At 39.2% G+C, this 13,127-nt stretch overlaps 1 protein-coding gene across 1 annotated transcript; it reads left to right on the forward strand.

The window, feature by feature from the left end:
* Positions 1-1,938: 1,938 nt before the first annotated feature.
* FRRS1L (ferric chelate reductase 1 like) lies at positions 1,939-12,560 on the forward strand. The gene is made up of 4 exons (XM_019540723.1): positions 1,939-2,264; positions 2,685-2,823; positions 9,508-9,754; positions 11,046-12,560. The coding sequence occupies exons 1-4, from the start codon at positions 2,131-2,133 to the stop codon at positions 11,216-11,218; spliced, it is 693 nt and encodes a 230-aa protein (XP_019396268.1). The 5' UTR covers positions 1,939-2,130; the 3' UTR covers positions 11,219-12,560.
* Positions 12,561-13,127: the final 567 nt, after the last annotated feature.

Below are 13,127 nucleotides of genomic sequence, written 5' to 3' on the forward strand. Positions count from 1 at the left end.
CCAAAAAATTCGTGTGACTCGCTTTATTGCGATATTCGCTTTATTGCGGTGGTCTGGAACTGAACCCGCAATATCTCTGAGGTATGCCTGTATATAGTAGGGAAATCTTGGCTTGTTTTAAAACAAGTTAAAATGTTACTAAATACTAAAGCTCCACATTCTACATGGGGCTAGATCTTATTGAAAAAAGGTTGCTGGATAAAAAGGAGGAGTTAGATAACATGATTATAAGTGGCTAACAATTTTTTTGCAACACAAGCAGTCAATTGTGTTACTAGTTGCAACAGTATGGAGTGCTGTCCTAGCAATGACTTGTGTTTCTATTCAGTTGTGCACCCTAAAAGTGAAAACACAGTTGCACAACTTTCAAGTACTAGTACTAGTTCTATGTTTATCAGGAAATTTAATTCAACTAGGTGTTTGACACTGGGGTCACAAACACGCCCTTCCTCCCCCCCCACCTCCAAATGCCAGGAAATGAAAAATACAAAGATCCACCAATAGCATTAAGTCCGCCATTCTGCAAAGGGCGTTGTTATAACGTGGACAAGGGAACATTGATTTTGGAGTCTGAACTCTTATTCTTATCTGCCTTTTTTGTGTTGGGATTTCCATCTTTAACTTTTGCTTACTGTTGGTGGTTTGGTTTTTATCTGTAACACTGACTTTACTTTTTTATCCAATAGGACTTTAATTCTCTCTCTTAAACTAGAATTTATTAAAATATGCTTTAATATATCTGTGTACATGTCTGAATTGATGACCTGAAATGATTATAAACGTTATGCATTCATTTGTGGAAAAAGGTACAGGAAACCTATACTCAGTTCTTTGCTCTTCCAAAGATTTCTTGGGTGAAGGAAGGCAAATCACTTTTTCTCTCTGAGTAGGATTTTCAGATTTTTAGGGTGTAATGGTTTTAGGCATCAGCCATCTTGGAAGCTTTTGAAGATCCTCTTTTCTATATTTATACTGGAGGTTCTGTGCTGTACCCAGAGCTAACTTTGGAGGAACTAGGACAGAGTTGATGGCAGAACTGATGGTGGGGGGCTGGGGGACCCCAGGGGACAGTTCCCCAACCCTGCCCTGGGGTAAGTTTAAAGCTGTGCTACTGCAGCATAACTTAGGTTTCTGGTGGAACATCTTCTTCCACCAAAGCATCAGATGGAGTGAACCCAAGCTCTGCCTTTCCCTCATAATCATAGAGTCATCAAAAATTAGGGTTGGAAGGGACCTCAGGAGGTCATCTAGTCCAACCCCCTGCTCAAAGCAGGACCGCCCCCAACTAGATCATCCCAGCCAAGGCTTTGTCTAGCCAGGTCTTAAAAACCTCCAAGAATGGAGACTCCACCACCTCTCAGAGTAACCTGTTTCAGTGTTTTACTGCTCTTCTCCTGAGAGAGTTTTTCTTAATATGTAACATAAACTTCCCTTGCTGCAACTTGAAACCATTGGTCCTTGTTCTTTCAGCACTGAAAACAGTCTAGCTCCATCTTCTTTGTAACCATCCTTCAGGTAGTTGAAAAGCTGTTATTAAATCCCCCCAGTCTTCTTTTCTCCATACTGAAGCCAGTTCCCTCAGCTTCTCCTCAGAAGTCATGTTCCCCAGCCCTCTAACCATTTTCGTTGCCCTCCACTGGCCTCTCTCCAAGGTGTCCACATCCTTTCTGTAGTGGGGGCCTCAAACTGGACACAGTACTCCAGATGCTGCTTCACCAGTAGAATAATCAGTTCTGTCGATCTGCTGGCAACACTCCTATTAGCCCAGCCCTGTATGCTGTTAGCCTTCTTGGCAACAGGGGCACACTGTTGGCTCATATTCAGCTTATTGTTCACTGTAACCCCCAGGGCCTTTTCTGCAGAGCTGCTGCTTAGCCAGTCAGTCCCCAGTCTGTATCAGTGCATGGGACTGTTGTAATGAATTAAGCAAATAAAATAATCCAATCCAGTGATGCTTTCTGTTCTCTCTCTCTGCTGGCTTATCTGTTTAGACTGTAAACTTTTCAAGGCAGAAACTGTCCCTAGCAAAGTGTGCCTAGCATATGTGATGCTTAGCAGGATGTAGCTTTGATCTTGGCCTGCAGGCAGCATGGTGGTGTAGCTATGTATTAACAACAGCAGGATTTGAATATGATATACTGTATTCATCATTCAGTCATGATTTATTTTGATTATGCAGGTTACCCTTTTCCTACTGCTCCTCCTGTGGATCCATTTGCAAAAATTAGAGTGGATGATTGTGGAAAAACTAAGGGATGCTTCAGGTTAGTCTAAAGTAAATGTGGAGAACTTTATGTTCAACATTGCTTGCCTACCCTACACATACTAGTAAATGTGCCCTATTTAACACTTCTGTTGTCTGTGACCGCTTACAAAAATAGTCTCACTGAGGTGAGTGGATGACTGCTGTGATTTAGCTACTCACCATTATGAATTAACACTGTACAGTCTGACTGTTTAGGGATAATTATTTCTAATACTGTAATTAACGGCACATACAGAAATAAAATATAAAACTTTTGGTTTATTTTGTTTCTCTGCCAAGAACTGTGGAAAATTTAAATATAATCAATGACAAAAAATCCTTCTTCTAGTTTTTTGTCTGGAATTGTAGATGAGCAATACATTATTTGTAGTTTGAATAGCAAAAAGAGATGTACATTTTGTTTTCCTATTTAATTTAGGTATGGTAAACCTGGCTGTAATGCGGAGACTTGTGACTATTTTCTAAGTTATCGTAGGATAGGAGCTGATGTAGAGTTTGAGCTGAGCGCCGATACTGATGGCTGGGTGGCGGTGGGATTTTCCTCAGACAAGAAAATGGTAAGACTGACTCTCAAAGCTTAATATTGATTCATGACACCAAATTATATAAGCATTTACATGTAATAAATATGCACAATATGGATCTGATTTTAAAAGCAGAAGCATAGGCATACAGAGACAAAACAACTTGTTGAAAGCTGAGAAACAAATCAGTAGCAGATCAGAGAAGACAGGCCTACTCATTCCACTGGACCATTGTCACCTACTTTTCATATGAGACATTACAGTAATCTTTTTTTCTGTTGTTGAACGCTTGACTTGTAGTATCTTCTTTCCATTTGATTTTAAAAAACATTCAAGAAAATGTTATTTCATATTGTACCACTTGTACTATTCATGCCAGTTTTACTGTAGCAAAGACTGCAACAGAAATTAGAATAGTCCTAAGGTTTTATTCATAATTCAATTAATATTCCATGCTATAAATTTAGACTGCCTAATTAATTTATGAAGTGAGTGCCCTCTTTCAGTTCTTCCATATCCCAGAAGAGCTAGGTGAAGGTACTAAAAAACTAATATTTTAAATGTATGTGCTCTACTAAGCTTCTTGTTTAGTTTGTTTTTTCACGTTTTTATTTTTTTTTAATTGGTGTTGTACATACAGTGGAGTCGCATAATATGCGCATTTAACTTACGCGAATTTGACTATACGTGCTCGGAGAAGGAAAAAAAAGAGAAAAATAACAATTTAAATAGTGCGGGTGATTCTGCCTGCCATTCCACTCAATGAGCGTATGCCCCAGAGTGAGCGTGAGATGGGAGACATGAATCTGCTGTTCCCTCAGTTGGTCTCAGTTCCCACGTGCCTCTCATAGTGTGAGCATCTCGCCGCGCTGAGTGCGATTCTAATTTTGACTATACGAGATTTTCACCTTACACACTGACTTTAGAACCTAACCCCCACGTAAGATGCGACTCCACTGTATGTATTTTTATTTCTGCTATTTTGCTATTTTAGAAGCTTTATTTTTTTATTAGGGTTAAGGAGCAAGCAGCATTACAGGCTTTACAAGGACTACATTATACATAAAGTTGTGTTTGGGAAACATATTTCAGCTCAAGACAGTTTATACTGTTATCTATAAATGGTTATTGACTGAAACACATAACTAAGACACAAAAAATGCACTGTTCTGTAATACATTTCATGTCAGGGGGCAAGAATGTATCTACGGTAAATATAAAAATAATAAGTGGACTCTGTAAGATGAAGAATATTAAAATATTTACAGGTTCTGATTCAAAACCCATTGAAGTCAATTAAAAGTTTCCCATCGAATCAGACCCTAAATAAGGAGCAGTAAGAAATGTTGAGAAGATATGCTTTTCCATCCTAATCTTATAATCAGGACTATGTCATCAATAAATATACTTCTATTGTAGAGGGAGTCATCAAAAAAAGATAGGAAGGGACCTGCAGGAACAGTCCTACACCTAGTGTCACATTTTTCCCTTCCCATGAATTTTCAGGCTGTTTTAGTGACTCAAGTCTGTTAGAACTTGTTACTGTAAACGGCTGTGATCTCTGTTGTGGTTAGAGTACACTTTCATCAGATTTCTGCTTCAGTACAATCGAGTCCCTGCTTTGGGCTTGTACAGCCAAGTAAATTTAAGAAAGAAAAAAGTATTGGTTCCTGGATGGATTATTTTTTAATTCCATGTGCAGCCTTTAGTATTCTTTCTTGTCCAAATAGTGTTGACTGTCTTGTCTTGGGGCTGTAGGTCTTCCTTTTCTCTAGATGTAGGTCCATACTTTTTTTAAATTTAGGACCTGATTCTGATATTGAATACGGTAACAGAGCCCAGGCCCCCTTTACCACTAAAAAGGTACATGCCACTCAAGTTCATGCTCAAAAAAGAAAGGAAAAGTCCCTGCTTCAAAGAGTTGTCAATCAACAACACAATTAATTACTTAGAGGGTATGTCTACATGTTTCCCTCTGGAAACATAGCGATACCCCAGGTCACTGTACAGCACACTGTGATGACGTAGCAATCGTGTGACTACACACAATTGCCAGCTACATTGCCATAGCAGTGTGGTCCCCAGTTATAGCATGCTTCTATGGCGACATAGCTGGTGAATTTAAGTATGTGCTGCCCATACACTGCAGTACAGGCGGTTATTGTACCATGTTTTAGCACTTCCACATAGCAAGTACTAAAACACGGCACAGTAACAATGTTACTGTATGGTAATGTGTAGACATGCCCACTACGTAGGATGAGAGCTCTTAAAGCAAAAATAATTAATCCAACATTGTTTCTTCACCTTTATAATTGTTGGTTTAAACTGATTCCAGTGGGTATCTGTGGTGAGGTGAGCATCCCTGCTAGCCACAACTAGCTCCCCACCTGCCTCTGGGCACACCGCCCGCCTGTCTCACCCGCCACACCTTGTTTTTATTTAATAAAGTTGTTAAATAAGGCAGGAGGCTGCCCATTATTGCACTCTGATATTTGGGAGTGTCTGTGGCTCCGTACCTCCCCTACGCTGTGGCCCAAGCTTCGCAAATGGCATCTCAGGCAGTTAGTTGGACCCCTGCCTTCGCCTATTAGCTGTGGCCCCCAACCATGGGGACCTTTGGCTTCTGCAAGCCCTGGATCCCTTTTCTCAGGCCTAGTCAGGACCCTGAGCTCCCTCGCTTATCATGGGCGTCCCTCGTGGTGAGCCCCTAGCTCTTTGGACTCTCAGGTCCTGGCCCCAGCATTGACCAGTTGAGTCCCTCAGCAGGGTCTTCACCTCTTGCCTGCATATTCTGCAGCAGGGTTCCCCATTCCTGGCTCAGGTGCTCCGGGGAGTGTGCCTGGCCCTGCAGAGTCTCTCCCCAACTGGCTCAGGCGCTTCCTGAAGCTTACCTGGTCTCTACTCCTCCCATGGTGTAATTTCCCTTGCACACACCATGAATGATGCTCCAGGGTCTCACAAGGACTCTCACCCCCACCTGGAGCAGCAGGTCATTGCATTTGGCAGCTGGTATTACTTCCTACCCACCAGAAGGTGAGGGCTGAGGTTAAGGCGCCACTACTCACCTTTCACCAGGGTGATCACTGGCCTGGCATTTCCTGGGGGCTCCCGCAACACTGAAAGCCCCACCAGGCCACCCACTCCCAGCAGGGTGCAGTTTTAGGTCATGCCCAGGACCAGGAGCCTCCTTACCATCCCCTACAGCTCCTTCCTTACCTCCAGGATGATACCAGCAGCCCTACAGCCAGGCAGTGTTGCTGCCTCCTCCGCCAGTACGGAATTCATGCAGTTATAAAGGCAGCCAGGGATTTAAAATGGCTACCACCATCAAGCACCTGCTGGCAGCTTGGCTCAGGCCCTTAAAGTGGCAGGCACCTAAAGTGCCCTGCCACAGTATCATCTTCAAAGTTAGTTTTTAGGAAGGATTTGAATGGGAAGAAAGTCATTGTTCAAAGTGAACTGAGACTAAAGTAATTCCATGGGTAAGGGTACTCCTGTTGACAGGACAGAGATGGGTATGTGTGAAGGAAATGAATGTCTTGTGTCTAGATGCACTGGTGGTGTGGTGGGACTAGGAAGACTTAAAAAAGAAGAGACCGCTCTAGAAAAAGAAGCCAATATAAGCCAAAGCAGAATCTTGAAGGACTCTACAAAAAAAGACAAGAAGTTTAAATTCAGTGTGGGATACGGTTGAGAGGGGTATATAGCAAAAATGACTGGGGAAGCATAATTCTAGCATCCACAACTGGCTGAAGTGAGTAGATTGATGTGAGTGTTAGGGATCTACAGGCAGACAAGGTTCTTTGGGTAAATATGATATCTTTTATTAGACCAACTAAATATTTAGTTGGTTATTTAGTTGGTTCAATACAAGATATCACATTTAGCCAAAGAGCCTTGCCTGGCTTTGCCTGCCTAGGTCCTTGGACCAACAATGGCTACAACCAACACACCAGAAACAGGGATCTACAGAGCAGCTGTAGCTACAGAAAAATTGAAAACCAATGTTTTAATAGAGCTGCTCAGGATGCTTATTTTTCTGTCCCACAAAATATTATATTTAGAAAAGGAAAATAATCCACAAATAGCTTGCCCTGAATCTATATAAAAAGACAATATTTTGAATCTTTTAGGAAACTAACTGTTTTAATAAGTTTTACATCGACTGAAGCATTTTTGTTTCAATACATTTTGAAATGTTTTGTTTTGATATTGACCCTTTTAATATTTTACAGAAAGTAGTTATGAAAAAGAATTGTTTTCAAACAAAATAGATTGAAACGCTGGATTCTGAAAATGTCAAAACAGGTCATCTTAACATATTCCGTATTTTTAATGGAATGTTGTCAATCTGTACAATTTCATGAAAAAGTTTGGTGGTTTCAAAATAGCATTTTCCTAAGTATTTTCATGCCAGCTCTAGCTTTAACATATCTCTTATAGGTGGAGTGTTCTAATTTTTAAAAATGCCTTTGTTCTTAAAGATAAAGAGACTTTGTTTAAACCTAAGTGTTACATTTGAAGTGGAAATTTTGGAAAATTGTCAATGGTTTAACATAGGGTTTTAGAAAGGAAGCTGTTTTAATGTAACTTTAGCCATTGTGGCCTGTCCTACAATATTACTGAGTTCTGAAGCTCTACAAATGCAGGTCTTCCCAGTTGCCACCTAGGTTTCCTATTTTCCACACATTTTGTTAGAATCTGCACATAAAGATAGTCACGGGGTGCAAAATCTTTTTTTGCCAGGCCATTTTTGTCCATATCCACTTTGTTTCCAAAAAGTAGTTTGTGCTTCCAAGATTAGGTGAGAAAATCTCAGTTAAGAATCTTTTGTAACATGCATACAATAGAAAAAAGGCTTTCTGAACAACACAGCAGCATGCTTTCCACCTTGTGTGTGATATACCAATGACATTATGTGGAAGTGGTTCTAACATGTGGCCTGCAGGCCATGGTAGCTACCTCTTCCAGTACCACATGGTGGGGGAGTGCTGCCACAGTACCGCTATTACTTGGATAACATTAATTTGATAACAAACTACAGAATATCAACTTCATTCTTTGCTATGACAGCTCATGAGAAATTATGTTGAAAGTAACATTTTGCCCTGATTCTATGCCTGCTGCATTGACATTGGTATTGAATAACTGTCTTAGAAATAGGGCTGTGCAAAGCGGGCCATATTTAATTTGGATTCGGCATGATTCAGGGGACAGTGATTTGATTCATTGATTCAGATCAGTGTCCCAATTCGATTCAGCTGAATCCGAATCTGAAGATTCGATTCTGATTCAGAGAATCAGCAATTCAGCCATAGACACAGCTTTATATATTTTTTCTACATACCTCAAGGTACCAGGCGCAGCTTGTGAATGCTGAGATGGTGGGGTAGATGAAGTATCCCACAGAAGCACTGGGGGGAGGCCCTGCGTGCTAGGCAGCAGACCCGGAAGTGAACTGGAAGAACTTCTGTTCCACTTCCAGGTCCGCCACTGAGCGTGTGGAGAACCCACCCCTCAGCTCGGCAGTCAGCTCCAGGGGGGCCCTTGGTGCCCCCCCCGACCCAGGATGCTCCAGTCACTGAGGCAGGGGATGGGGGTCCCTTGTGCACTCCACAGTGGACCCGGAAGTGGACCGCCCCCCCCAATGCTCCACTGGGATGCTCCATCTGTCTCTCCATGTCAGTGTTCACAAGCTGCCTGGTACCATCAGGTATGTAGAAAAAACACATAAAGCTGTGTCTATGTCTGAATCATCAAATCTCTCTGAATCTCTCCGAATTGAATTGGAGTCTTCTGATTCGATTCAGAGAGATTGATGGGTCTCCTGATTTGATTTGGATTTAGAGATTCGGCTGCCGAATCGGGCCAAATCTCCACTGAATTGAATCAGCGACTGAAGCTTCACACAGCCCTACTTAGAAATACAGTACTCCTTTGAATAGCTCAAAAGGGTAATTGTCATAACAATTATCATATTTCCGTCCACTTGTTTTTTCCCTAGTTGCCTTTCTCTAAGACTACCTACAGTATGCACAGAAGCAAATTAGCCATTGACTGCTTTCTTTGCCACTGGTATTTTATAGTATTCCAGTAATGGTATTCCATTGTTTATGGTATTCTATTCTATTTGTGAACTGTATTTCTAGTTTACACATGGGTGATATATAATACGGAAATACATTTGGAAAAACAGTACTGATTCAAAGCAGATTCCTTGTAGTTTATGTGATTATCCCTTTAAGTTTGGTATGTTATTTCCTACATCTGAGTAAATAATATACAATTTGGTGCAGTGAGTTTTGTATACACCAGTGGTTCTTATTTACTAGTACTTTTGGTGGTGTAGCAGTATCTGACAACTTCATATATTATTTTAAAAGGCTTTCCTTTTTTAGTTAAACTTAATTATGGCAATGGTGCTACCTTCTTAGAATTTAATATTCATATTTGGTAAGTTGACTCTTGGGGACAATTAAAAAAGAGGGTTATATACATGTGAAGAGCCAGAAAAAGTAAATATTACTGTTTGCTCTGAGCTGCAAAATCTGCGGGAGAAGGTAGCTGGGGGAAGGTCTATATATATAATTAGGAAAAAGAGCTCAGCATCACTATGCTTTTATAATGAAAAGTATGCACATACTTTTATGATTAAGAGGAATTTTATGGCATTTTTGTTGAGCTTTTTCTAAAAAATATTTTTTTCCCATGTAGGGTGGAGATGATGTCATGGCTTGTGTTCATGATGACAACGGAAGGGTCCGAATACAGCATTTCTATAATGTTGGTCAGTGGGCTAAAGAAATCCAGAGAAATCCTGCTAGAGATGAAGAAGGGGTTTTTGAAAACAACCGTGTGACATGTCGATTCAAACGTCCTCTGTATGTTCCCAGAGATGAAACAATTGTAGATCTTCATTTGAGTTGGTACTATTTGTTTGCTTGGGGTCCAGCAATTCAGGGTAAGTTGGCGTTTTGTCATTATGGCTACATATTTCAATCCTTCACTGAATAATACATTAAAATGGTTTTCAGAAGGCATGCAATTTTTTTTTCCAATAGCAGTGGTTTTTAATGCAAGTACGTAAGGAACACTGTCAGGCTAATACTCGTAACAATTATTGTCCTGATGCTGAGGTGTTAATATTATGGAGGTAGAAAAATGCTTTAAAATCATAGCTACAACATCACTCTTACACTACTTTAAAATCTAATGAACTTACCCTATTTATGCTCTTTATTTGGGTTTTGCTTTAGTTTGAACATTTGTCATAGACAAGTTTTATCACTTTCACTCTTGTGTTCTACTGTATTGGTACATTGTCACAATATTCTTGGTCTTGTGTGCCTGGCATATTCAGATTTGTTTATTGGAAAACTTGGTTCAATGTCACAGAACTAACAGCTAAGTACAATTGGTAGCCATGGTTTAGGGGACACCCTATGTGCAGCTTAGCCTTGTGTCATAACCAGGGATCCTGGTTTTCTCTGATTAAAAAAAAAGTTTTGGGATTAAAAGAAGTAAGACAAACTCCACATTTTTTCCATAATCAAAATGAAACACCACTAACATATAGATATATCTTAGTGATATTACATTTTAATCACAGGAAAATGTGGATTTTGGGTTACTTTTTTAATCCACAGATTGCGGGGAGAGGGGGTTATCTGAGAAAACCAGGATCCCTGGTCATAACATATTTTATAATAAATGTCCTTCAAAAGTATTATTCTGTCCTGAATGCCAGCTTTTTCTAACTCCACCTTTCTATCAGAATTGAGTATGCTGAATATTCTGGCAATGGGAGGGTTGTTTTTGGATAGAAAAAATGAAGGAGAATTGTTTAGAGACAAAGAGTCAACATTCAGAGATGCTTTGTCTTGGATATTTTTTGGATTATCTCTACTCTGTCACCCAAAATTATTAAGAATGCTTCAAAGCTACCAGTTTGTGATGATCTTGAAGGACATTGTTAGTTTGTTCAAGTTTCAGGTATTTTCTTCAATGTTTTCTGGCACCAAAAAAATACTCCCTTTTACTATGTATATGATGTTTCATGTTCATCTGTTTTTATAAGATGCCCCTGCTGGTTGGAAATTCCTTTTCAAAAGTTAGGAAAACCTGCCTTTTGATATAGCAAATAGCAGTAATAGGAGAAGGGGCTATCTGGCAAGTAAAAAGGAAAATGGGATAAAGAATGGTTTAATACAAATGCCATGTTCACATCTTTTTCTGTTCTTTGCCTATTAAAGGTTCTATAACTCGACATGACATAGACTCACCACCTGTATCAGAGCATGCTGTCAGTATTTACAAGTATGAAGACATTTTTATGCCATCAGCTGCCTATCAAACCTTCTCTTCCCCATTCTGCTTGCTTCTCATCGTTGCACTGACCTTCTACTTATTGATGGGGACCCCATGACCACTGCAATGTAAATGGAAAATAGAGAAGATTTGTCAGTCAGTTCCTCAGGATGGATGTATTTTCTATTGGAATTTATAGCTGTTTTAACAATTTCAGCTTCTCAGAAGAAAGAAATACCATGTTTTTGTGTACTGGAGGTGTGCCAAACAGTTATTTAATAATAATAATCGAGGAACAATTACATCAATGCAATTACTACTTGTTTATTGAAGAAATGGACTTTTGTAAGTTCTTTGTGTGTGTGTGTGTGTGTGTGTGCGCGTGTTGGGGAAAATCTAGTGATGGACTTATAATATTTAATTATGTAATATAAAATCACTTCAAGAAGTATTAGTGGGGAAGATATGCTAAATTTTTATGGTGCAGGTAGCACTCAGATAAGGGCAGTCAGTGCCTGAACATGGGTTCTTGTCACATTACTGCTGTTTAATAAGGACTGCTTACTTCCCAACATATTTTGAATCAAAAGCAATTTACAGGCTAAAATGGTTTTGGTGCTTTCCAAAACCAGAATTTACTTCTGGTTCTTTTTACAAACAAGCATAAGCATGTTACTTTTTCATGCAGAGTGGTACTCAGTGTTTTTACTATAATCATGCTTCATAAACATAGCCCTTCCTACTTACTTTTTTGTCATTTATGAGATGCAGTGCTTTTTCTACAGGGAAAAATGGTGATTTAAATTCTTCATATATAGAGAAATATATAAAATACATAAATTGTACAAGCCATAAGACATTTTTCCAGTAAGTAAATTTTGTCTTTTTATAGAAAGCAATGTTACTGAGAGATAAATATTTGTTTTCAACTATTGTTGTGCAGGAATGCTGAAGGGTCTGTTTTCCCTTGTTGAGTGCCAATAAATCCCATTCATGGTAAAGACAAAAATGAGGAGTAGCTGTAAATTATCCCATAGGAATGGAATGTAAACCTAAACAAAATAGGAATATATGGGGATAAAGAAAAATAGCCACCTTAATTTCAGTTCCATGAGACAAAGGGTAAAATCATATTTTCTACTGCAGACAAAAGACAAGAGCAGCAGGAAAATATATTTGAATTTTCTATTTTCAAGAGCCTGGAAAGAAAATACTTAAATATTACTGGAAATGTTAGTTGCAGAACATTAACTAGAATAACACAATATATACTGTAGAAGGCTTTGAGTTGTTGCTGCCCATGTCCAGTGTTCATAAGAAAGGGGTGTTATGGTTAGCTTATGGTTGTATTAGAGTGATGTAACTGTAATGGTCCAGGAATTATATGAGGCAAAGATTTATGTGGGTGATATCTTTTATTGGCCCAACCACGTAGCTTTCAAATGACAAGCTTTCAAATGCAAGACATTCTTCTTCAGGTCTGAGCAAAGATATTTGTCTTCAGGCTATGACTTGAAGAAAGTCCAATAAAAGGTATCATCAAAAGAAATCCTTGCCTCACACATGGTTATCTGAAGCAGGGATATACCTTTTGTACTTGATTGTGCAAGTAGCATGCACAAAAAACTTATATGGGATGAGGTATAATTACGAGTTGCAGGTTCAGGCCCTAAATTTTGCTAACTTATCATGCTGCTCTACCAAGATTATATCGATTGTGCCATATTGGAGAACTAAGAATTGATGTTTCTGTCTTAACTACTGGATGATGTATAGGTGAAGCAATAAGAAAAAGTTAAAGGGAGATGTGTTCTTTTTTTCTCAGTGTTACCCAGATCTGAAATTTGCAGGTTGAATTGTTTTAGATTTTTTTCATTATTCAAAACTTTGTGCTGATATATTTGAAATTAAGTTTTTGTTTTTGCAAGCATCATCTCCGTATTTCAAAAGGAAGATCAACCACTAAAAGGATTAACCAGCATTTCCTTTCATTTACAGTACAATTTAAAGCTCGCTTAAAGTTGCAG

The sequence above is a fragment of the Crocodylus porosus genome, unplaced genomic scaffold (genome assembly GCF_001723895.1).
Source record: "Crocodylus porosus isolate Cpor-Errol unplaced genomic scaffold, CroPor_comp1, whole genome shotgun sequence".
Classification (NCBI taxonomy): Eukaryota; Metazoa; Chordata; order Crocodylia; family Crocodylidae; genus Crocodylus; species Crocodylus porosus.